The sequence below is a fragment of the Bos mutus genome, chromosome 4 (assembly GCF_027580195.1).
Source record: "Bos mutus isolate GX-2022 chromosome 4, NWIPB_WYAK_1.1, whole genome shotgun sequence".
NCBI classification, from domain to species: Eukaryota; Metazoa; Chordata; class Mammalia; order Artiodactyla; family Bovidae; genus Bos; species Bos mutus.
In genome coordinates, this window is record NC_091620.1 from 1,483,308 (window position 1) to 1,510,075 (window position 26,768).

Consider the following 26,768-nt stretch of genomic DNA (forward strand, 5'->3'; position numbering starts at 1 on the left):
GGAGAGGACAAAGGACACTGTGGTTTTCTTGGGCCATACTTACCACCTCAGCTGGGTTCTGCCTCTCGACCAGTTTGCCGTCCTTCGTAGAATCGTCTTCTGAACAAAAACTACCTTCGGGTTTCTGATTTAAAAGGGAAGATGTCTTTTTATTTTTCAGCAGGTGCTTCAGAAGCTCATTGCCCGAGTCCCCTTTGGTAGCAGGAGCCCCGGTGGCTCGGGGAGGGCTGTGCGCAGGGCAGGTGGTGGCGGCTGTGGCCTGCTCCTCAGCCTGGTCCTCGGGGAGCTGCTCGGCTTTGGGTGCTCCTAGGCCCGGGCCCTGCTCCGGCTCGGGGGTCTCCAGTTTTGCCTCTTGGGCAGCGGCAGGGGTCTCCACGGAGAGCTTCTCTGCCTCTGACTCCGCATAGGTCTGCTGATCTGGGGTTCCCTGTGTGAAGTCCCTGCCAGGTGGCTGGACCTCTGGCTCGGCGCACAGCAGACCTGTTTCCCCGCTGGGCAGGGACGGGCCCGTGGGCTCTGGCGCCTCAGGTCCTGCCAGCTGTGGGGGCTCACTGGGCACGGGCACGGCGGGCATAGAGGTAGTTTCTGGGACGTTTGGGGTCAGCGGGGCAGTGATGTCCGAGTGGGGGGTGGACGGCGCCTTGGCCGACTCCACATCCTCGTCCTTCTTCTTCTTCCGGGTCCTCTTCTTTTTCCCTTTCTCTTCCGGGATTATGTCAGAATACAGCTGGATGAGCGACTGTGCCGAGCCGGGGTAGCTCTGCCCCTGGGTGACGGCCGGGTCCTGGCCGCCAGGGAGACCGCTGCTGGCCGTGGGGAGAGCAGGTGCGAACGGCGGCCTCGCGGGGGACGGCTGGAAGCCAGGCCCAGGAAGACCACCATGGACCTGCTTCACGGGGTGGAAACTTGGGCTTCCTCCTGCAATAGAGGGCGATTCGGGAACAAAGGAGGGTGGTCCTGTCTGCCTCCGTTCGTTGGTCTGCAGGAAACCTGGGGTTGGGGGTGAGCTGAGAGACGCCTGCTGCATACTCTGGGGCTGCACCGCCTGCCCCATCTGGTGCTGCGGAGACGGTGGGAGGGGCCGCGGGGGCGGCACGAAGTCGCGGGGAAGGTCTGCGCCGTAGAACGGGAGCTGGGGCGCGGGTGGCCGGCTGCTCAGCTCGGAGCCCATCAGGCCGCGCTGCTCCAGCTCCAGCCGCTGCTGCAAAGCTCTCTGTCTGTCGACTTCCTGCATGAGTTGGATCCGCTGTCTCTCCTGCTGTTCCCGGAGACGTTCCTTACGTTCTCGTTCTTGAAAACTTTCACTAAATGGGTTATTGTCATCGAATTCCACCCGAGGTGGCGGTCCACTCTGGGGATTTGCATTTGACACGGCCCCTGGGGCTGGTGTGCAAGTTTTTATTGGTAACTGTGCAACTGGAGGCTGAATCCTAGGAGGGTTGAGAGGGAGGTGAGGAGGAGCACTGGGAGGTTGCCACCCAGGTAAGCTGGGCATTCTGGCTGGGCTGCTGTGGCCAGGCATGACTGCAGGGTGCTGCAGCTGCGGGGGCACCATTGGGAAGCTGGGCTGGCTCATGGCAGGCGGGGGGGCACCCGGAACCAGGGGCGGCTGGGGCTGGACACCAGGCAGAACGGCGGGCGGGGGGGCCATTGCACATTGCTGCTGCTGCTGCTGCTGCTGCTGCTTAATCCGGTAATCTTCAATCAACTCGGCATGCTCTTTCTGTTGTTTACGAATCTGGAATCAGAGAAGTCAGTCCTTCTCATTATATATGTACTTACTACAGGCTTCACACAACACTGGCTGATGGTAAGGGTGTAGGTGACACAGAAGGCACTTAGACCTTGTAGAGGCAAAATTATTTCGCTTATTAGGCAACGGCAAACATCACCCCCTCCAAAAACTCTTACACTAAAAACTGCCAATCTTTTCGATAATAAGATGTTTCTAAATATGAAATACCAAAAACAAATTTGAAAAACATTTTTTGATAATAATGTTAAGAAAATCTTACTCTGAAAGTCATAAGCTTTTTAAAGTATTTAAAAAAAGACAATAAGGGATTCCCCAGAAGTCCAGCGGTTAGGACTCCACACGCTTCACTGCTGTGGCCCGAGTTCAAACCGTCACTGGGGAACTGAAGTCCCACAAACTATGTGCCGTGGACAAAAAAAAAACACAAAAAAAAGGTTATACAGGAATCAGCTAATCGTGATGCCTTAGAGGTTAGACTAACTATGAGATTTAACTCAAAATTTAACCATTTAAATGTTAAGATTTCATTTAAGTATACAAAATTGTACAGCATGTTAAAAAAAAAAAAGATGAATTAGTAGCACACGTACCACACCCTCCCATCCATGTTAAAAAGACTAGATTGTTAAAACTCCTTGAAAGTAAATGGGTATCATTTCTGAAATATGGAGACGCTCTGGGGTGGTATTTTGAACACTTCCTACTAGGCTCCTAACACCATGGCTGACTTGTGTCAGAGAGCTAGCTCATCCCAGACCTGTGGTGGCCCCGGGGGGCAGACGCTCGGGACCCCCTTGGTAAAGATGTAAGCCAGGTCCTGAGAACACACCGCCTCACGCAGGGAGCTAGGAGACAGGGCCGGGAGACAGGGCCGCGAGACGTGCGTGTTCTGCACAATGGCTGCATTTCCGCATACTGGACTCCTGCACTGACCCAAATGCTGACAGCTTTTCAACTTATTATCAACAGGTTCCCAGGCCGACCAGCATATTCTCTGCACACATCGTTTGGGCCTGTTTCCCAGTGGCTGGAACTCCTACCTGTTCTCCTCTCTCTGACTGGCTTCCTACTAGAACTGAGAAAGTCACCACTGGACTTTGGTGAAGGAGAATGAACACACAACAAGCACCCAGAACACGATCTGCATACAGAAGGTGCTGAGCCAGGCCTCTCCTAGGACATTTTACAAGTCTCTTAAGAACACGTCGTTAAAGAGATGACACTGGATTGCCACCAAAAGATGATGTGTCCCATTTTCCAAGTATAGCATTAATTTCTAAATAGGATTTGATCCACGTATATGCAAAAAACTAGGCCCTCATTATAAAAAATTTATAGAAATACACCAGAAGGCAGTAACAAAGCTAAAAATAATTTATAAAAGAATCCTTAAAAGCATATTTACTTGCAGTAAAAAATGGCCCCAGAAACTAAACTGAAAGAGAAATGAAACCCCACTCTGGAAGAGTCCTAGTTTTAAACAAGGACTGTAATCGCCAGAGAGGGGGCAGAGGAGATGGCGAGATGGCATCACTGACTCAACGGACGTGAATTTGAGCAAACTCTGGGAGACAGTCAGGGACAGGAGAGCCTGGCATGCTACAGAACATAGCGTTTCAATGAGTTAGTGACAGATCAACAACATAGCTTGCAGATAAAATGCCTCATCAGCTATCGCATCTATCTCCACAATGACTCAGCAGATTCTTTACCTGTTGTTGTTCAGTTGCTAAGTGATGTCCGACTCTTTGGGACCCTATGAACTGTAGCACAGCAGGCTTCCCTGTCCTTCGCTCTCTCCTGGAGCCTGCTCAAACTCATGTTGGTTGAGTCAATGATGCCATCCAACCATCCTGTCAGCCCCTTTCCTCCTGCCCTCCATCTTTCCTGTGTAAAGTGGTGATGATACCCCCTTGTTCAGAAGGTTAGGTAAGACAGGGCATGTGACTAAGTTCCCTATGCAGAAAGCTCTTCTGTGATGTCTACCAAGTCAATCAAACTGCTCTTTTCTACTATTAACTTGGAGAATAAAATTTATGTTGACAATCAAAAACAAGATGGACCTTTCTTATGTGTAATTCTATGCATTTCAAAACAGGTGGAGACCAGTGTGGCTGTCACCACAGCCAAGAGACAGGCCACTGCCCCTCTGTGGTCAAATCCTCCTCCCCCAGCTCTAGGCCCTGGCAAGCTCTAAACTACTGTCCAACTATGTAAGTCTGTCATTTCAACAATTTTCCATAAATGGAATCAATATATAACTTATTGGGATTAGCTTCTCTTACTCAGCACAATGCTCTTGCTGTATCTACCCCAGCTGTGGTGTATTTCAGCAGTTCCATTCTTTTTGATTGCTGAATAAGTATTTCATCATTCAAATGTACCACGCTTTGTCCAAACATTCACCATCAAAGGATGGTGGGGGGGGGAGCGGCGGCGGGCAGTGTGGGGGTGTCCCAGTTTTTGGTGACTGTGTTAGAGATACTATCCGTATGTGTACGCACAGGTTTTGGGTGAACCTAAGTTTTTAATTCAAGTAAATACCAAGAGGTCCCTTAATGCATTTTAAACACTATTACTCTTTTATTTTAAATAAAAAGCTCAAGTTTTATCTCTGTAAGTGTAACTGCTATTTCAGTATGAACATTTTGAGAACCATCAGGTCTATAATGGAAGGTAACAACCACCTGGTCTTGTATTTCAGGAATGAGTTCTTTACAGTCAATGTATATTAAGATCAAAATACTGAGAGGGAACACTAATAAAAACATAGTATAAAAAAACCACCACCAGAATGATTCAAATGCTCCATCTGAAATTCCACTGGAGACTAGGGAACCAAAGACAGGGCAAGGCAAAGGTCAACTCCAAGTACTGACAGAAAACCGAGGCTCTCCCCAAGTGCTATCTCCAGGAAAGCTGAAGAGTGCAAGGTGACCCCTCAGTGCAGGGAGAGCACCTCAATTCCTCCCGCTCTATCAGCTCCAGCAGGGTTTCCTACGTCAGGGCCGGGACGCGGCAGCTTGTCAGAAGCGCCTGCGGCAGTGCGTGCTGTGTGACCATGACTCTGGGGCAAGGACTGGGGCAGTCACGCCCCCACGAAGAGGTCTGAGAGCTGTCATTTCTGACAGCGCACTTCTGCGTGCCACTCACCACCAACCAAATCCATTCATGATTAATCGCGAGCAGGCTCTGTGTTACCTGCTCCAGCTGCTTCTGGACCATGCTCTGCTGCTCGGTGACGTGCTTGAGCTGCTCGGCGTCCTCCTCTGGGAACTCTCGCCCAGCCTTCTTAGCGGTACGCTGCTTAGCTGAAAGGGCCTTCTTGGATTTCCTGTGCGCGCCAATTTGTTCTTCCAGATATTTCTGCTGCATCTGAAGCAGCTGTTGGGTCTCCTGAAGCCATTCTTCGTACTGTTTACGTTGTGAATCATCTGAGGAAAAGATTAAAATTCACCTGTGTTAATTTTCTAAAGAGTCCAACACAAGATACACAAATCCATTTTGTAAGGAAACAGTTTCACCATGACCTTGTCATAGGTATTGTGAAAACATAATACTAAATATTAGACCATAATGCAATGATAGAGTAGAAGATTTTAGAAAAATATTTAAGAAAACTAAAGAATGCATATTCTTAGGACACAGGCTAACCTCATACCTATAAATACTATAAACCCAATCTCTGAGAAGCAGAAGACTTATCTGATAGGATACTTTTTATCTACTAAATTATCAAATTCTCTAACCCGAAAGCCACTATTAACTAAAATAAAACTACATTTGTATTTGATTAACTCAACATTACAGATTTTGAAGACACGAAGTAAGATGCAGCCTACCAAGGTGCAGAGCATGGATCAGGTATCATTTCCCATGCTAACTGTCCAAAGTTTATAAGGTTTCCCCTATTTCTAAATAGTGAAAACATGTCCTGAACTAACAGGGAAAGAACCTAGAATGTTTTAGAAAGGACCAATATGAAGTCTGTTTTATAAAGGAAATCTGTAAGTTAAAAAAACTGATGATTTTTAAGAATTTTGTCATTTATATTCCTATAAATAAGCCATTAACCAAGTAAAATCTTTTCTACTTGTATGACTGTCATTAATATCTCCCCAAACAGTTGTATCTCTTCCTCTTGTAGCAATATTCCTACTTTATTCTTTGAGGGCACTTTACTTCACTGATGCCAAGTTAAGGAAAAAAAAAGTCATCTTATGTTGTGAAATTCAGAATATACCATTTTGACTCACTTTAAGACAAAGAAATGAATAAATACAATTCCAAGAAGGACATTAGCTGAAAAATTACATCAATGATAACAGAATATCGTCATACAATAAGAATCCACCCAAAGTCAATGGGCACAATAAAGCCAGAAAAAGCCAGTTGGTTATAGTAGTTCACTTGTTTTTAAGGCAAATATGTATTCAAATTATAATCATTAATGAAAGGGGAATTTCAAAAGGTTGGACTTTGGGTTTGTTCTTAAACCCAGAAGTTCCATCTGTGTATGAACTTGAATCTCATCTACTAAATTTGCAGGGCATTGTTCTAGAACAGGCTTTTTCACAAGATTTCAGAAGTTCTGCTTCTGGTAGAATGAGACCTACCGCAAGGAAAGCCTTTCTGGTTTCTGGAACCAGGAGAGCAGAGGTGAGCAAAATGAAAAATAACGGTGAAAAAAAAGTTAGCTAGACAGTCTGGAGAGTTCAGAAAGGTTCAGTTTGGGGAGAACTTTAAACGCTATCCTGAAGCACCGTGGGACCCCTGAAGGTAACTAGGAGGTTGTGGTAGCATCCTGCATCCCTGACTTCTTCACACCATGCTGCTAAGCCCGGCTCCTCTTTAAGCACACGCCCTTTGCTGTTCCCATTTAGTGTCCTTGTCACTGACAGACAGTCATTAGAAAAGAAGTGGTTTTACGCCACAGATTGTGAAGTGCCCAGTCTATATACAAAAAGAGCAGCAGCACCGAAGAGAACGGGGAGATGATTTTTCTGTATTAAAATACTCATCTCTAACCATAAGTATTCATGCACAGAAAAAGGAAAAGCAATGAAATACATGCCTTGAGGAAGAGGACCCTAATAGGGCAGCAGTGATGTTTAATAAAAGATTGAGGGCACTCTGACTTCAAATAACACACCTACACTAACTCCAAGATTTTAGAAGAACACAAATATAGTGCAAACCAGCAATCCCCAGAGAACACGTAACTGATTAGATTTATACTTACTGACAAAGCCTGGACCAAAATTTGGAGGATTAGGCCTAGAAATCTGATGTGTTATACTGCCATCCTAAAATAAGTAAAATTTACAAATAGGTTTATTCCACATTTCAGTTAAAGGGGGACAAAAACTTAAAAAAAGGAAAAAGAAGTGGAAGGGAAAAAACTTTAATTTCTTATGACATCTTTGAAGCTTTTGTTTCGATTAAAAGTAGAATGAATTTTGTGGTGACAACCTACTTTTTGAAAATTTTAAACTACCTCTGAACTGTTCTATTTGCTGGGTCTCAGTTGAAAAACAATTATTTTTGAACTAAGAGGTTATTCATCAAAAATATGATAGTAGGGCAAATCAAATAGTACTTAGCTGAAGATTCACATAAAACCCTACTTTGTGATCAAATCTACCTGGTTTCTTCAGCAACTAAGACATAGAAACATGGGTTCCAGATTTACTAAATTCCACTTCACAAAGTTATTTATAAACAAGAACAGGTATCTCTAACAGGCACAAGTAATAAAACAAATATACACTAATTTAAATATTACTCTTATTTTCTAATTGAATGTCTTATTTTTTCCAGGGAGAATGAATAAATAGTTATCATCTTACAATTCCCTGGTAACAATCTGATAAATAAAATTAACTTTGAAAAAGCATTTACTGAGTTCTCACAAATTCTGTTAGACATGAGCTGTAGACAAAGTAAAGACGACAAATAATATCAGCACCCAGAATGCACTAAATGTAAACCATAAAATTCTGCAAAGCAGGTGGTGTAACATCGACAGATCAGAAAATGGAGACTAAAAAGTTTGCCCCAAAATCCCAATAAACTCATAGTGGAAATCGGATTAAACTCAGCTATGAAGCCTATGTTTTTTCAACAATGTCAGATGGCTCTTTTTTATTGAAAATATAATTATCAGCATAATAAATCTAAAGCAGGGCAAAAACAAAGTGCCCAAAAGACATGTAGAAAGTAGGTGGCTTTCTCTTCTTTTTTTTCCTAGGCAGAACTTGGTGAAAAGAAAAACTGAAAACACAATATAACGTGTAGTTCTAACTTGCCTGGACATCACTTGACACTAAATATTTACACTTAAAGCTGATTACTGTGAATGTTAAGTACTTCAAAATTAAATTATTCCAAGGAATAAATTGCACCACGTGATTGTATCTAAATAAAATGACTATAATCATTATTTTCTGGAATTTGTAGCAGTTTTACATTTAAATGTAATGAGTGAATTCTAAAATGCTGGACGTGAAAACGTCTCCGTGGAGTTAAAGGTAAATGAAACCAAACCCTAAGACCCTAAGTACCTGGCTTCCCTCCAAGTGACCTTCTACCCTTAAACAAACAGATCCTTTTCAGAAACTGCCAATGTTTTAACCTTAACTTGTCTCGCCCCTAAAAAAACAGTGAAGTATCTTATTTCTGCCGAGCCGGTAGCACACTGTGGCAGCGTTCTAGGACTCCCACTGTTTCCTGGAAGTGGCCTCACTGTGAAGCCTAGTGAGACACACAGGGAAAGGCACTAGGGTTCGAGAGTGACTGGCGACGGGCGGCAATACCTGAGCAGCTGCCTGTGGCAGGAGGGTCTGGCCGTCCCCACTCTGCGCCCCGGCCACTGACTGGCCCACGAAGGGGAACCTGTAGAAAGAATAACTGAGCATCAAAGAAATATTTGCAACTAACATCATCTTTACGTCCTGAACCGTTTTCTTCCAAGGAAGGAGGACTAATGGCAACGTGTCTCTTGTCAAAAGCACTGACTTGGGCCCTGTATTTTTGTGCCCCAACCTACTACACGACGGAGAAGGCGACGGCACCCACTCCAGTCCTCTTGCCTGGAAAGTCCCATGGACGGAGGAGCCTGGTGGGCTGCAGTCCACAGGGTCGCTAAGAGTCGGACACGACTGAGCGACTTCCCTTTCACTTTTCACTTTCAGGCACTGGAGAAGGAAACGGCAACCCACTCCAGTGTTCTTGCCTGGAGAGTCCCAGGGACGGGGGAGCCTGGTGGGCTGCCACCTGTGGGGTCGCACAGAGTCCGACATGACTGGAGCGACTTAGAAGCAGCAGCAGCTACTACACAACTGTGTGGCGTGCGAATCCTTCCTACTCATTTTACCTGTGATGAAAGGAAGACCCAGAGAGACCAACATCCCCACAGTGACTAGTGTGGCTGCAGCGCCTGAGGCTGCTCCAGACAGCCCGCTCGGTTACGTGCCTCAGTAGACATTAAAACTAGTTCAAATCTTTTCGAAAATAATGAAGGCATAGTTTTCTTAGAATTTACATAATCAAACTGTTTATTCTGATCTTTATTTAAAACAAAAGATGCATCTTAATTAAGAACCTTCATATATCCTTATGTCTAAAGGTTAGAGCAAATCAAAAACTGGTCATTGACTAAGAAAAAGTCTACATGGTTAAAAATATCTGGCAAAATGTTACTCTAGTTAAAAACTTCAGAAACATTACCGCTCTGAATGAAAACACTGCATCTAGAGTTACCAAATGCTTCAACGTATATCTTCCAAATTATTTATCGAACATTATAATTAATGTCTAAGTAGATAAGTATGTCTAACATTATAATTAACGTCTACTCACAATTTGGAACATAAGCTTTTTAATTTTTTTACTCAGCTTTTTGATTCATCTGTTGCCCCCAGGCCCCACTATAGCCTGGTGTGGAATGGGCTCTCAATCCACAGAGCACTCACTGTCCATCACCCTCAACTTATGCCACCACATGAAGGAGGGATCATCATCTCTGCCTCCTCAAAGACCTCAGCAGAAGCACTAACAACTTGCCGGCTGACTAACACATCAGTGTGTCTAAGTAGAGACTTATGCTGAAGGAGCAGGGGTTCCAAATCTCAGGTCTGTATTTTAAAGTGCAGAATTAAATTTACAATTTCCTTCTATTTTGACTACAGGCAGCAAACTACAGTATTATCAGCAGTACTGTGATTTTTCAAAAACAGAACTTGTTATTTTCATGGCAAAAGTTGTTGCACAAACCCAATTGGTCATTTAGGTTCATCACATCATTCTTTTGAAGTTATGGTAGTTATTAGACCTATTGCCAAACTTATTCATGTATTAGAGAAGCACATATACTGTAACTTTTACATTTAAATAACTATTTCAAATATAAATGATCTCCTCTTTAATATTTTGGTTTGGCATTAAAATATTCTGAGGAGTTCAAAGGCTTTACTGGAATGTCAAAAAGTCCACGACATAAAAAAGTTAAGAATCCTCATGAAGGAGAAACAGTGTTCACAGACGCTGTGCATGCAAGTCATTACAGTCTCTTCTCTGATCTCAACAATGCTTCTCAACCATTTCTAAAGTATCCAACAAAGCACCTTTGAAGAACTGTGTTTAAATTCACGTAGACTCACATTCAATTCCACGATCACCCACACTCAACAAGCAATTAGGCTAAACTGAGGCTCTATGCCTACTCTATGGACAGAGGTTCTCAAACAGCAATATACAAAAGAACCACCCATGGTGCCCACTAAAACCACAAGCACCGTCTCCAGATACTCTGGTTCAGTGTGTCTGCAGTTGAGTAAAGGAATCTTAGAGGAATTTTTAAAAAAGCTACCACATAATTCTGATGATGGTCCATGATCAGAACTTAAGAAACCCTTAGGGGGTGTAAATAATTTCAGAAATTAAGAGAGTCGAATAACTCATAATCTTCTCTGATGTGTAATTTTCGCATTTTTTCCTATTAATAGTGAAAAGGCTTATGAAGTTTCAAAGTGCTAACTCTCATACGTCCTCTGATGGAACAAAAAACCTTCAGACTAACACACCATCTTCTATTCTCAGCACAGAGCAGTTTAATGTCTGTTTCCCTGCTCACCCTTGCCTACTCTGGATGAAGCATCTCTGTCCCAAGCAGTTTTTGGTCAGCGTTACCTACTCCAAAGTACCTAAACAAGCGTGCACTTAAATACGTTGAATTTCCTGCTTAGTCAAGTCAATCTTGCAAACCATTCTATGATGCTTTATTATGTTTACCCTGAAATGAATGAAAATTCAATCTTTACATTTGTACAGCATTTTGCTTTTGATTATATTCCGCTGACATCACAACCAATTGAAATAATTCCCATTCATCCCTAGAATACAAGCTTTGTGTCACTACATGCTCCTTCCAGCAGCTAGCAGTGACTGCGTGTGCTTCTGATGCACAGTGAGCACGAGAAGCGTCAGCACCTACCTGTTCATGACCATCGGCGGCATGCCCATGTTGTTTTGTGCCATCACTTTATTTATGCCCTTAAGGGCCACCATTTTGGCTTTCATTATAGGGTCTGTAATTGCATCAAAATCTAAAGAACAAACATATTTTAAAGTTACTTATTTCACAGTACTTGGTTCAAGTGACACTAAGAGGTAACGTAACTCACAAACATCACACAACTTAGACTCTTATTCCTTGTTATTTAACAATCACTGTTACAGGTCTCTATTCTAGGTAAAGAATTATGAGAACCTCATCCTGAATTTACTTCCATCTAAGTGATCAACACATTTAATACCTTAGTCCTGTAAGAATCTAAACAAGGTATTTGTCAAACACTGGCATAAGGGAAATGACAGCAGTAACCTCAAGTGATGAATTCCATTCATCTGAACTTTCACAAGGCTCAGCAGAATGTTCCACCATGATGAGAAGCTGCACTTATTACAAATACTAAGGAATTTTTGCTAAATTGGTTATTACTCAAGAGAAAAATGGATCAAGTTCTGATAATAAGGACAGGCTAAGGGAAAAGACCTCTTCGCATATAGAAATGGGCTAAAATGATGGAACTGGCAATGAATGTACGACAGAAGGTCAATTTTATTGTTTAGAAAAAGAAGCATTAAAAGAAAAAAAAAAAAAAGAAAGGATTCCTTGGAATGTGTCCCTGATTGCTAGTTCTTTGTCTTAGAGACACTCAAGCATTCTTAGTGCATTGCTTTTTTTTTTTTGGGGGGGGGGGAGGCACGTTCCCCCAAATTAGTAAGCTACTGAAATAAGTTAGAGAGCTTTATATGACTAAAAAAACTGCCAAGCATTCATTGTACAAATGAGAAGTTTTCTCCTAGCATAATTTCTTTAAATTCACCTTTCAATGACTCTGAAAATACCTGGCAATAATGAGAATATATAGAAGGAATGAACCAAAAGAGATTTATTTCTATTAAGTCATCCCATAAAAAATAGAATTGAGAATGTCTGAAACTCCAAGAGTTTAATTTCTTGATTTACTGGGGAGGAATCTTAAAACTCTTAGTCAGTTTCATCTCAAAGCTGAAGAAGGAACAGAAATACAACCCTCAGTACTCTAGGCCACATGTAATTTTAATACAGAAAAAAGCTTGTAAGCATACCACATTCCACCCAAAGCCCACGGTAGTAATTTCTGAAACTCGGAGAAACTCCTACCGATATTAGGGAAGAACGGCTCAGACCGCTGACGGATCATGGCTTGCATCTGTCTCTGCTGCTGCTGTTCTTGTCTCTCTTGATCCAAAAGATCCTGCAGAAGTAGAGGCTGCTCCTCCAGAAGGAGGGGCCTCTCTCTGCTCTGCTGGGCTAGCGTCTGAGGAATCATTAGCTGCTGGGCCCCAGACGTGCCACTGGTCCCAGGCTGACTTGTCGAGGGCACAGGCTGACCGGCAGGTTTGCCTGTCCCGAAACTGTGGTTTACTGGCGGCTGACCCTGAATGAAGCCTGGATTTACCTGCACACCCTGAGGGAAAGCATGGTTTAGTCGAGGGACTACTGCCACGTTAGAACTCATGGTATTATCCAAAACATGACCAGGCGGTGTCATCAGAGGGGGAGGCAAACTTGACACGTGGCCAGACGGGGAGGCCGGCAGAGTTGGTGCTGGAGATGCCAACGGCCTCACGTCTGCAGAATCAGGTTTTTCATTAGCAAGTAAACTTGAGAGAACTGGAGTTGGCCCAGGTGTGCCGCGCGGGGCGACGGCATCCTCAGCAGGCGGCTGAGTGGCCCCACGAGCCACACGCGGGCTGGGGCCGGTCGTTTCTCGCGTAGCCCTTTTCTCCAGCAGGTCTGCATCACAGGGCTGCGCAGGAGCCTTGTCCCCGTCGCTTCCGTCCAGAGGAGCAAAGGCCGGTGGGCAGGGAGGATCAACGCTATCTTTACCGTCCTCACTTTTCTCACTTTCACATGTGGCTTCCCCTTTAGAATTTGGAGACAGTACCTCCGTTTTGATCTCGCTGCTGACAGTGGATTTTTTCCAAGGAGAAGGCTTATCAGAAGGAGCCACACTTTCGTTGTCTTGCTCCTTTTTTTCAGGTTCAACAGATACACACTGATTATCTAACTTATCATCAATTGGGACATTGAGGTCCAGTTCCTCGTTGAACATGCTCTTCTTGTCTCCCAGGTCAAGTTCCGGGTCTGTATAGGCGATGATATCGAACTCCCCCGACCGTAGGAGGTCGTCCAGGTTGGGGTCGTTCGCTTCCAAATTCCCCAGAGTGTCCAACTCGTCCCCCTTGCCATCTTCTGTATCCAGGTTTAAATTTTCAAGATCTTCGTCATCTAAGTCTTTGACTTCAACCCCTTCGAGGTCTTTAACATCGAGTTCTTTGACAGATGGGTCATCAGAATCAAGTTTTTCTTCGAGACCATCAGAAGACTGGGTGGTCATCTGTAAATTTTCAGATGTCGTTTCAGCTGGCACAGAGGCTGACAAAGGGGCCTCTGAGAACTCAGCACCCAAGGGATGACTCAGAGACCTCATGACCATCGCAGACGAATGGACAGCACGGCTCTGCTCTTGCTGAGATGGCGGCACTTGTTCCAAATTTGGGTGCACAGGCAGCTGATGAGGGAGACCCTGGGAAGGTCGTCTCATGGGGTCTGGGTGTCTGGGGCCTGGGAAGTCCGGCCGGGGAATGAAGCTTCCGTGGCGGGGATGGGAGGGTGCCTCAATGACGTTGCCAGGAACAGCAGGGAAGGGCAGCCGGGGCCTCCCATCTGGGGCCCGGTGCCTCAGCTCAATGAAGGCCTGGCCCAGTATGTTATGCTGCTGAACCGGCAGGCTCTGTGCTGGGAAATGTGCAGGAAGTCCACCGGGATTACTCATTGGTGAGTTATTTAAAGGCCTGGGCATATCTACAGATAGAGACCTTCTGAGCTGTGGAGGAACTCCAGATCCTTGCATTTGCTGAGGAGGTACAAGGAAGCGTTCCTGACCTGACAAGGTGCCATGACCACCTCCTGGAAATCCAAACCTAAAAGAAGAAATATATAACACAGATAGTTAACATAAAGTACTGAATTCAGAGTCAGGTTTATAAAAAGGAAAAGTTTTAGATTAAATACAGATAGGGCTCCCCTGGTGGCTCAGATGGTAAAGAACCTGCCTGCAAAGTGGGAGACCCGGGTTTGATCCCTGGGTTGGAAGATCCTCTGGAGAAGGAAATGGCAACCCATTTCCTTCAGTACTTCTGCCAGGAAAATCCCATGGAGAGAGGAGCCTGGTGGGTTGCAGTCCACGAGGTCACAAAGAGTCAGACACGACTGAGTAAGCACACAAAATGTTGCCAAATGTAATAATGACTTAGTAAAAACAAAATTATCACCATTAGAAAGTATTATAAAGAATCTATATGAACATAAATTTTTGCCACATACTCTACAGTAAATACCATACCTGAGCTCTGATGACATCTGACAGAGATCATAAACGAAGACAAAGGAAAACAAACAAGCAGATGGAATCGGTTGTTTACAAATCAGCATATACTACTGGAGTTGCAAAGAAGGCTATGATGTGGAGGAAGCTGATTTAGGGGGACACTTGAGTAGGAGGTCTAATGAATTTTACCAGAGACTTACAGGTCTCTGCACTTAAGAAAACAAAGGTGATGACTGGACAGATTAACCTATTTGCTCAAAGAATGAGAATCAGGGGTAGTAAGACAAGAATGATAGGCATCATCTGTAAAGACTCAGTAAATGAATGAATTACAGAAAAACTTTTATTTGTATTGTACCTCATTCCTAGAAAGAAAGATAGGCAAGTTACAAACAAATATGGATTTTCCAGGCGGTGCTAGTGGCAAAGAACATGCCTGTCAATGCAGAAGCCTTAACAAGAGACACTGGTTCCAACCCTGAGTTGGGAAGATCCCCTGGAGGAGGGCATGGCAACCCACTCCAGTATTCTTACCTGGAGAATCCTCATGGACAGAGGAGCCTGGTGGGCTACAGTCCATGGGGTCATGGGGACTGAAGCGACTTAACACGTACAAATAAATATAAACAGAGTAACAGGCATAAAGTGAGGAGAAAGAAAAAAGAAAAATAAGGGGAAGACTTTAACATGAAGCATTAGACTAAAAAATATACCTGATAAGATGAAAAGCATATGTTAAAGAAATGCCTCCTTATTACAACTCAGGCCCACATTTGGCTCTGACCGTTCTACTAGTCATTTCAAAAGAGAAAACCACTAATTTTACAACCCTATTTCATCATGAGAAGCTCCTACAGGAAAACATCCTTTCGATTTGGAAATGTTCACAAATATTTACTGTTGCTGCTGCTAAGTCACTTCAGTCGTGTCCGACTCTGTGTGACCCCATAGATGGCAGCCCACCAGGCTCCCCCGTCTCTGGGATTCTCCAGGCAAGAACACTGGAGTGGGTTGCCATTTCCTTCTCCAATGCATGAAAGTGAAAAGTGAAAGTGAAGTTGCTCAGTCGTGTCCCACTCCCAGTGACCCCATGGACTGCAGCCTACCAGGCTCCTCTGTCCGTGGATTTTCCAGGCCAGAGTACTGGAGTGGGGTGCCATTGCAGTGTAAATTAAAATTAAAAATCTAAGAAGAAAATAATTCACATCACATATTTGACTGAATATGGCAGTAACATATTAGAGGTTTGATTAGTATGATAAACAATATCATTGTGGCTGTAACGTAATGCTAGCACAGTCAATATTTAATAACAAAGGGAATGTTTTTAGTCTGTAGAGTACTTAGAGATTTAGAAAAAAATCTATGACCTCTCATTAGTGGAAAATAACATTGATTTTATCTCAAAGGAATCAAGAAGTAAAACTGAGCAACGAGGTCGTAAGAGTCACATCAAAGAATATACGAATGTACGAAACACCAGATCACGCTGCTGTACACCTGAAGCTAACGCAGTGCTGCAAGTTAACCACACTTCAATTAAAAAAGGGTAAAAAGAAGTCGTTTCAGTTGGGCATCTCCTTCTGTTGGCAGTTTACTCTGGCGTGAAATGAAAAGCCTTACCTGAATCCATGCGGCCTCATCCCCATACCGCTGACATCAGGTGGATAGACTCCACGGGCCTCCTTCGGGAAAACGGTGTATCGAGGTCCCAGAGGAGGGACCATGGGAGACCTGATGCTCCCAGGGTAGGGGGGTGGGGGCCGGGCAAACACCTGGCCGACGCTCTCTGGCTGCCAGTGTGGCGGGGGCCCCGAGTGGGTCACTGCTCCTGGGTCCTGGGTCCCCTTCTCCTGCCGACCGGCCATCTTCTTCTGCTGCTGCTGCTGGAGGATGATCTCACGGAGCTTCTGTCGCTGGACGGAAGGAAACACAGGGTGACTGGGACTTCTACTGACCCGTGCCTTTTTCAGCCTCAATGATTCTAATACTCCACTATGGTACTGTTTGAATCTTAATATTTCAAAGTATGATAAAACACGAGTTACACAAATAGTCAATCGGTTGTAAAAAAAATAAACATGATTTGGGTCCTTTTCCTTGCCATATAACCACCACAGAACTGAAGCTTTCATAGTTAAGAATGCCACTACAAACTCATGAAGGCTGAAATTAGATAAAACAGTAAGTCCAATTCACTGGTGTTGATTCTACCAATTTCACTTTTCTTCTCTGCCAGTATGACAAATTATACTGAAAAGATCTGCTTTAACATCTATATATAAGTTACTCGATAAAACAGCTTTCTCAAATAATACATTTAAGACAACTAAGAAGATTCAAGCTGTTTACCTGTCTCAATTTCTCTGTATCAGCCTGGGACATGTTAACAGTGCTCTGCGTGTCGGTGACCCCTGAGGTGGGTACGGGTCCGGGAAGCTGGGAGACGCTGGAGAACTGCTGGCCTTGCGGAGTCATGGGCGCGTTGGAAGGTGCCCCAAAGCTCCCCTCAGACCCAGGCCGTGGCTGATCAGCAACATCACGGGCAACCTGACTTGTTCCAAAAGCGTCAGGCTGTGGTCTCGGAGTCATGGGAGGCTGATCGTAGGGGTCACGGGGAGCAGATGGGGACACGCGGCTAAAAGCATCGGAAAGACCAGGACCAGGTGGCCTGGGAGTCTGGGAACAAGCATCAGGTGGCCTCACCAGAGGGCCAGGTAAGGCTGCTCCTCGATTATGTGCTTGCAGGAAAGGATCCTGGTTTGGCATGAGGGCCGGTCTTGTCAAGGACCTAGTAAAACCCTCTGAAATCCTTGGCCGTGGTGCTGCTGGTGTTTGCGAGTAAGGAACAGACATTCCAGGTCTTGGGGTTCCAGGAGGATGAGCATATGGGTCAGAATGCCTCTGACTGGCTGCAGATGGAGCAAACAAGTCTGCTTGTGCAGACGGCCGTGCGGTTGGCGGCTGCTGACTATACGGATCCATCGTGGTGGGCCGGGGAGTTCCAGGAGGTTGAGAATAAGGGTCTGGGTTGGAGCGAGATGTTCCTGGGGGCTGGGAATAGGAATCTACAACAGGTCGTGGAGTTCCTGGAGGCTGGGAATATGGGTCCTGAGATGTTGGCCTTGATATGAGTCCAGGCTGGGAAAAAGCCCTCGAGGGATGGGAGAAAGACTCATTCATTGCCGGATGTGGGGTGAGGGGAGGCTGGCTATAGGGATCACTGGACTGGTTATGAGAAAAGCTGTCTACAGGTCGTGGTGTCAACGTGGGCCTTTCATAAGGGTCGATGGACAATCGCCTTGGTGCCTGGGACACTGGCCCGTAAGGGTCCTGGGAGGGAGGAGCGGGCTGCATCGGAGCTTTAAAAGGGCCGGGACCACCGTCCAGAGGAGCAGGTGTCAACAAGGGCCGAGCATACGGGTCAGGGATCCGCTGTCTCTGAAATGCATCTGCCCGAGGAGATGGTTTGGGGAAGTGGTCACTGGTGCCAGGGGTGAGAGGGCCTTGTGAGGTCTGCTCAGAAAGGGCAGGAGACCGGGGCAAGCTGAGGGGCTTGGGAAATGGCTCTGTCAGCACAGGCCGAGGGGTGTCTGGAGGCTTTATGTAGGGGTCACTGCTCGCCACAGTGGTGGCGCACGCCTCTCGGACCGGCGATGGCCGGTTGGCTGCGGCCTCGCCCATCTGAGGCGGCCTGGAGCCCGACGGCAGTGGCCCACAGCTCTCCGCCAGTGCAGCGTTTCTTCTGGGAAAGCTGTGGCCCCCGGGAGGTGGTCGTGGGGTACCCACCATTTTCGCGTAAGGGTCCATTGGAGACGGTGGTCGGGAGTTGCATGATCCAGGGGCAAACACCTGTGGGGACGGGGGCTGAGAAGGCTGAGCCTGAGACAGACTCTCCTGCACCGACAGGCGTGAGGGCGCGGGGGGAGGCGGGGGAGCCTGCGGCTTCACAAACACATCATCTGAGGGGGTGGCGGTGGGGGTGCTGGGCAGCGGCTTTGGAAACAGGTCCTTGTGGAATGACTGGGCAGGAGACAGACTTCCATTCCCGGCCTGCGGGGTCAGAGGGCTCTGGATCCCACTACTGGGCGTGTCTGAGCCGGACTGGCCCATCGCAGGCTGAGAGCCCAGCTGCTGCTGCTGCTGCTGCTGCTGCTGCTGCTGCTGCTCGCTCTTCACCTGCTCCAGCTTCTGCGTGGCTTCGATCTTAGCCTGCTGCTTGCTTTTCTGACGCATTTGCTGTTGAAACAAGAAAACAAGCCTATGTTTAAGCAATAATAAAGCTCCCTGTGGGGTGAGGTGGGGGCAACAGAAAATGTGTCTGTTCTCATCAGTTTCCAGATTGTTCCGTATTAAATTATAAATTCCTAAAGAGGTGAGACAGTTATTCACCAGAGCATACATAATGTCCACAGAAGTATATTGTTTGTAATATTTACTATAACTTCCCAAAGTCAACATAAATGTATTTTACTGAAAAAAGGAAAGCCTATTTTTAATCAGATTTTTATATTCTAGAAAGAACTGTATCTGAAATGATGACATAAATAGCTCTTTTCTCAAAAACCAAAAAAACCAATTTAAAAAGTTAATTCTTAAAAATAAACCCAAAAGACACACACCTGTCTGAACTTCCATTCCTGTTCATGTTCCGATTCTCTTTGCTTTAGTGGATCTTTAAAAAGATCCGAATCGATGCGAGAGCTGGGATCAATGCTGTCTTGCTGTTGCTGCCTTTTCATGGAATCATTTGACATCTGTACTTTATTAATGCGTAAAGCAGCTCTGTTATCTCTGGCTTTTTGCTTTGAAAAAAAGGAGAAGATGATTATCTCCCAGTATATGTTAAAATTAGAAAAACTATGACAAACTTTATCATACCAAAGCAAGAAAATGTCAGGTTAAATAGTTGAAATATTATCCTTGAGAACTTACAGCCTTTTACATATCAGAAGCTACCCCAACTCCCCCTTTTATAAAGCATGTTTCCATTCTAATTCTGGTAACAAACTCCTCAAAAATACAAAGATTAACACGCCTCTCCATTTACAGAAAAGAATACCAAATCAATTCTCCAAATCCAGAATCAGGAATTTGAAGCTTAACTTTCAAAAATAAATAAAAAACCCACCACTGAGAAACATTAAAAATACCCTGCCATTACCTCTGCCAGTCAAGGGAAAACAAAACAAAGAATCAACACATCCCCCCAAAACAGCAATGGTTTGCTTTCTCCAAGCAGTCAGCATCACTGGCAATACGTCTGCTGAAGCCCAGAGCACAAAGTAGCTGCGTGTTTTTCACAACAATAATGCAGATTTAAAATGCTTTAAAATGAAAGCAAAGATTTGGATCCAGTTGACAATCTTAACTTGGCGCTTTGGGAGAAAATAATTCACCATCTGAATGATGAATCTTATAAAACACCCTGATAACTCCTGCAAAGTCCATATTTCAAAAACTCCTTCAAAGTGTCCAGATATGTCTCTTTTAAGATACACAAAGATTCTCTACTAAACTTGATATAAAAAGGGCTTACTGTGGAAATAACTAAGGCACATTAATGCAGTTGCAAAATTTAGTACTTTTTTGAAGAGATAAAACAATTTAAAAATGAAATGAATTAACCATGCTCTCAGAATAAGTGACCAATCTTCAACATGCTGGTTCTGTTCACCAGCTTCTGAAAATGTCACCCTCTATATTAAGACATCATGAGTGAGGAAATCACTATAAAACAAAGCTGGTTATTAGTTGTACAAGTATTCAAAAACATAGGTTTCTTCTGCAATGGAAAATTTTTTTTATTAAACTAAGACAATGAGAGTAAGGTTCAGGTATTGTGTTTAAGGATATAACACACAGCAGCTTTGTAAATACCACGTATGGTGCTCTCTCCTGTGAGCTTGCTTTTCTCCACAACTTGGCAATTTGCTTCACTCTAGTCGTCCAGTCTGCAACAAAAGCACACAGCATACACACTTACAGAGCCACAATAACGACGTGTCTTATAAAACAGTTGGTAAACGACAAATGGTTAAATCTGTCTTGTCCATATTTTCTTAAGTGAATACTCCTATATTTAGTTCTCTGTACACTACTGAGTTCCTGGTACACAATAAGCCAAACATAACTCTGAATGCAATGCTGCCTCACTAACAATCTCACCTGCAGAGCCGAAGTTTTTACATCAAAGTTAAGCAGCCAAGATAAAGTTAAGCCAAATGTAATAAATTCCCTCAACTACGTAAGACGCTACCAGAACAAAGCTCAAAGTTTGGAAAACATCTATACGTGAGACCAGTCTATCACGCTGACCCAGAGAAAGTAACCAGTACTAAAAATAAGCATCAGTACTGCTCACACACAGACGGACAAAGCAGTGATTTCAACCTGTGTCGGGACAGGACCGAAACTGAAGTTTGTGTGCGATCAACAGTCAGCAGCACATGTACAAACGGTCCTGTCCATATTTAGAGAGAGAGCTTCAACAAACCCAGTGACAAAGGCAATCACCTGAGAGGCCAACAGGTGTAACATGATATTTCCTGAGTTCTAGAATCGCATGGTACATCTATTAAAGAAAATTATCTTTAAAAAAGAAAACCTATACCATCAATCTAAGGACAATTTACACTGACGTTTTAAGTGACTTAACAGAACTTTCTAAGCAGCAAAAAGAAGTGTGATTAAAAAAAAATAACTTGAAGAATGTGTATGTTGCCTTAACATTAAACCATTGATTTATCAGCATTAAACCACTGATTTCTGTTAGATTCAGTAGCATTTATTTCTATACACGATGAATAAAGTACTACAAGGCGTCCAAACCAAAAAAGCACATAAAAGACAGGGATCGTCCGTAAGAACATTCACTTCTAGGTGCCCTTCCAGTAATTTAAAAGTGCCGTTATGTTGACAGCTGGGAAACTATTTCAAGACAAAGCTTAAACGTCCTTTTCAAATCCTGATTTGTCTTGCAACATTAACTCAAGATAATAAATCAGCATTTGCTTACAAATATTCTGTCAGTGACATTTCGTTAATCCAAATGTTTCATCCTCCAGTTAATAAGAATGTTCAAAAAATGGTAATACCCCACCATCTGCTTTTTTCAAACAGGTTGGACAGTTGGGGGGAAATAATAAGTTAGTTTCCATGTGAATAATACTTAGAACTGGGTCTAATTTAGCCTACCTTAATACTTCTGAATAGGTAGTAAGTTTCTGTTCTAGGAATTTTTTTTTTTACAACTATGCATGTAACACAGTACCAACTTCCACGTATTTAAGAAGACTGCTCAGAGCCAGAACCATTTCATTAACTGAAATTAACTCTGAGGAAACAGCAAATGGGTACAGGGCTTAGCACGAAGAAAATGCAAGATGCCTCTAGGTACCTAGGGAATCTTCACGTTGCACAGAGTCACGCTAGGTCAGAACTGATGATGATACTGGGCCCTCTCGTGTAGGGAAGCAAAAACCCAGAGCCTCTCAGCACACGTGTGGGAAAGCCAGTCGAACGGAAAGCAGTGACACACCCATGGCTTACCCGGGTACTCTCCCTTCAGGTTGGGGAAATTGATGTTCGTGTAGAGGACTGGAGCTACTGTTGCCATCCCACCCAGGGCCTCCTCTTTCTCCCACTTGAGAGTGCTCCTCTGGGCGTTTGACATCGTGTCATTCTCTCCCTCCACAGGGGGAGCCGATGATGTCCATGAGTTGGGAGGATCACCAGCCATTGGATTAAACGCTGGATTTTTATCCCTGCCAAATGATAAACAACTTTACTTCATAAACACAGAATAGCTTTCTAAGTACTATGGTCAAGTACACTTTCATTAAACCCATACCTACAATGTTTGATGGGTTTTAGCAAAGATCACCATGATTTTAAGACACTAACACTGGTCACAGTAAGTCAGACTGATAAACATCTATATAACAGAAATGATTCATGTTTCCATATAAAGTCAAGGCTTTTAAATACCTGGCATCAGCATAGGGGGATTGCGCTACAGCAGAGAAAGTTCCCAGTCCACTTCCGGGAGGTAAAGAATTGTGTGGGAGGTGAGGACTGGGTCCAATGAGGCCGTTCATGAGTGGCATCCGTGAAAAGACATCTTCAAAGAAGAAAGCATATTACTCAAAAATAATTTAAAAGTAACAAATATTTCTAAATAAAAATCTGTAATAGTACTCAAAAACAGAATTTTCCCCCAATATTATACTGTAAAATATTGCTTAAAGAGTGACTTTTGGCTATAAAATTCTGAAATATTTCTCTGTATTTCTCTATAATTCTGTTTACTTCATCATGGTATGACGGGAGTAGCATGTGTTTTGGAGTCTGATGCCCTAGGCTTGAATCTTCATTCTGCTACTTGTAAGAAGCAGAATCAATCACCACTTTAATAAAACGAAGGTATTCTGTAATGTATGTAACCGGCATACTGTATGTGCAGTTTTTAACACAGTGCCTCCCATGCAGTAAGTATGCAGCACATATGAGCTCTAAGAAAAAAAATCAATCTCAAGAAATGATAGCTAGGTTTTATCAAATCTTCTTCTTCACTCAAAATTTATGAACAGATATTCATATACAAATAAAAACCCCACCTATTATTCTTAAATTGGCACTTTTTCTCTAAAATAGTTGGGAACACGCAGTATTGCACCTACCATTATAAACTAGATGATCACTGTTAAAAATATGGAATTTGCACTACTTGGAGTTGCAGGCACCAAGTCCGCTTAACTCACATTCCATCACCTTCACGTCTTTCCCTCAGAGACATGAGGTAAACCATAATGAGACCACCCTGTGTTTCCCCAAACTCTGCACAAACACAGAACTCCAACCCTTATTGTGATCGTCTGTTCTCCTAAACTATTTGGTAGTCAGTCAACTGTCCTTAGCCAAGCAATTTTCCAGCCAAAAAAAAAAAAGGGCACACACAAAAAACACCTTTTTTGGGTGTATCTTCAAAAATCCCTTCCATAAGTTTACACTGGTAATCATTTCATGATGTAAGGTAAACTGTTATGCTATATACTTGAAACTATAGAGAGCTGTATGCCAATTATCTCTCAATAAAACTGGAAGAGGGGGAAAAAAAACCCCTCCAACTTAGAGACACACTTTCAAGTAATAAATACATGGCCTCTACTGATAATTTTAACACTCAGAACAACACTGGAGATCCACACCTGTATCACCAGTTAGTTGTGCAAATAAAAATCAGTCATGAGGTTCGCTACTACTTGGCACCCCTGGCACAATGACAGAGCACTCCTAACCTGATCATTTGCCAAATGGTTAGAAAGAAAAATAACCAGAAGTGCCTTGCCCACAACACGCTCTGCACCACAGAATGTCCGGTCAGCTAAACCAGATCCTCCATTACATCTCAAGTTCCTGTCTGAGGACGCTGGGGCTGAATGTCCACAGATTTTCAGGCTCTGTCTCAAGGGCACTGGTCCTGGAAATAACCCGACATCAGGTTAGGGCCCCTCCTGCAGAACGGCAGGGCTGGGCCCACTGGTTCGCGACTCCACAACAGCCAAGTGTCTGAGGACACCTAAATCCACTCCAAGGATTAGATTAAGGAGCAAGATTTCTGCATTCATTCCAAGTAGAATGCTACCTCTATTTTCATCTTAAGAGAAAAGGAGGTTCCACTAAGCAATGTATTTCACTGAAAAGTATCAAGTGTCTTTCATGTAATTAGGCTAAACCAGAGCTCCCTTCCTGGCCCTGAGAATGTGAGCAGTCCTGTGGCACTCTACCAGCACTGACGACTGTGCCCGCAACACAACCGTACTGGAAGGTTATGTAACAACAGCAGCTATTACCTATTTAGCTTGGCCCTGTACTAAAAGGCTTTACACGCGTTAATTAACTCGCTGGTCCTCACACCAACTCCGTGGAATGGGTTATCATGTGTAGCTCCATTTATGCAAAAAAGAAAAAAGACCCAGAGAAATTAAACAGCCTGTTGTTGCTGTACGCATAAATAAATGCAAAGCATTTTTCCTTTATTATGATTTTAATTAGGACGTGGTCTCCACCCGCTACCCCACACCTCTCAAGTTTACCATTACCTGGTCATACTAGTATCTTTTTCAAAGCGTGGATAAGAACTGATTGAAAAATTACTTCATGTAACCTCCACTTAAAGTGATTTCAAGTACTCTCTCAGTCTTCCTGAAATTTCCCTTCTTCGCTTTCTGACCTGTGTAACTGCCAGCACACCACGCTCTGCCCTCTCCGCTCCTACCAGGCTGCTCCGCTAAGGATCACAACAGCCTTGTCTGACCCAATGAAACAGCACACCACCTTTTACTCTACTTGGCCTTACAGACTGTGTCACGAGCATCACCGCTAAGACCCTACCTCGCACTCAGGGTCTCCACCTGTTTTCACTTTCATCCAACCCTCAAAAGAGGGAAAGAAAAGGAGCATGCAATTGTATATAAATATGAACCAGCTGTGAAGCATATGATTTATTACATTCACTTAAAAAGAGTTCAAGATTCTACATTCTACTGAAGTATATCCTTTTAAGAAATCTCACCCTTCTGATCACTACACAGACAAGTCCTAAGCCTTTATCTACAGCTCCGAACAACGCAAATGCCTGTAAGTCAGAACAATGTATATGCTCATTTCTAACAGAGTAAAAACGGCCTAAAACTAAGCTCATTACATCTCCACCTCTCTCCTCTACAACACACACACACTCTGTCTCTCTTCTTCGCTCCATGTTTCAAGTTTATGGCATGACTGATTATCTTCTGGGCCAGCCTGACAGATATACAGTGCAGTCCAGTCTCTTTCCTCTCACCTCACATCGTACACCCAATTGGTAGCACAATCCTACTTATGCTAACATTGCTGTCTATCAAATCCAATTCCTCCTTTCAGTTACTACTGCAGATATATTCACATGGAACCCAATTTTTCATTCAGTCCCAACTGAAATAAACTCATTAATATACAACTCTTCCCATCCCAAATCCACTTCCAATATTAACACCAGAGCTACTTTGCCAAAACATGTGACTCATCAGATCATTTCACTGATGTGAGGTCTCCAAAGGCTGGAGGAAAAAAGGCCAACTGCCAACGCCTAGCTGTCCAGACAAAATCTAGTCCCAATGTCGTACTTTCTAATTTGGCCTCCTTAAACACTGTCCCTTTTACCTCTCCTCCTTTGCTCTGGGAGCAGCAGAGCTGCCATTCCTAAATAGGCACATGTCTCCCTGCATGTGATCTGACGTTATTTTATCCTTATTATTCTTTCAAACACAAATACTGAAATCTCAGAGACTCTTATAGCTCTGCTTGAATTATGCTCACTGTAATGGACATGAGTTTGAGCAAACTCTAGGAGATAGTGAAGGACAAGGAAGTCCGGCATGCTACAAGGAAGGAAGTCTGGATTGCAAGGAAGTCTGGGTTGCAAAGAGACACGAATTGAGTGACTGAACCACATCAACAATAATAGAAATTAGTTGTCTACCTAAAAGTCTACAATACTACAATTATAAACTCTGGTGGCTAGTCAGCCTTAGTCATCTCTGAGTTACACGTAAGCACCTAGCCAAAACCCACCTCCGCTCCAAGTAAACATCAACCTTCCTAATCCTCAGTATCTTATTAAACATGAGACTGCACATTGAAATGATTTAAACAATGATCATAAAACCTTTTTATAAAGGAATACATCTTTAACTGATTTGATTTTTTACATACTTCTAGTTTCAAAAAACTTGGAGACAGTTGCTTTTACTTCTATGTGCTGTGCAGAGAAACATGGAAGAGCTCTCAGTCATGAGGCAAGCGCACGGGGACAATTATGTCAACAAGTGCTTATGGATCTGTTTCATCCAAATGTAAATCACATTTGATCTAGCAAACATCATGGTAAACTGATGTTTAGGACTAAACTGGTAGAAACTAAAACATTTCAATTATGTGCATTATAGAAATGTTCGTGTACACACAAAATTGGTGGCCAAGGTAACACTAAATCATCTGCACTTCTTAGCACTTACACAGTGTATGAG

At 43.7% G+C, this 26,768-nt stretch overlaps 1 protein-coding gene across 19 annotated transcripts in view; it reads right to left on the reverse strand.

Annotated features, from left to right (window-relative positions):
• Positions 1-26,768, reverse strand: part of KMT2C (lysine methyltransferase 2C) — a 261,336-nt gene that overhangs the window by 23,631 nt on the left and 210,937 nt on the right. For all 19 annotated transcript variants that reach the window (XR_011463922.1, XM_070368932.1, XM_070368933.1 and 16 more), the window contains 12 exons: positions 22,687-22,819; positions 22,249-22,463; positions 20,578-20,651; positions 19,320-19,502; positions 17,050-18,936; positions 16,321-16,613; positions 12,465-14,290; positions 11,250-11,361; positions 8,572-8,650; positions 6,999-7,062; positions 4,958-5,190; positions 44-1,738 (listed from right to left, as the gene is read on the reverse strand). Coding sequence is in view for 18 of the 19 variants with exons in the window: in XM_070368932.1 (XP_070225033.1) it covers positions 44-1,738; positions 4,958-5,190; positions 6,999-7,062; positions 8,572-8,650; positions 11,250-11,361; positions 12,465-14,290; positions 16,321-16,613; positions 17,050-18,936; positions 19,320-19,502; positions 20,578-20,651; positions 22,249-22,463; positions 22,687-22,819 (6,794 nt within the window). In the remaining variant the exon portion in view is untranslated. The remainder of the gene's footprint in view (positions 1-43; positions 1,739-4,957; positions 5,191-6,998; positions 7,063-8,571; positions 8,651-11,249; positions 11,362-12,464; positions 14,291-16,320; positions 16,614-17,049; positions 18,937-19,319; positions 19,503-20,577; positions 20,652-22,248; positions 22,464-22,686; positions 22,820-26,768) is intronic.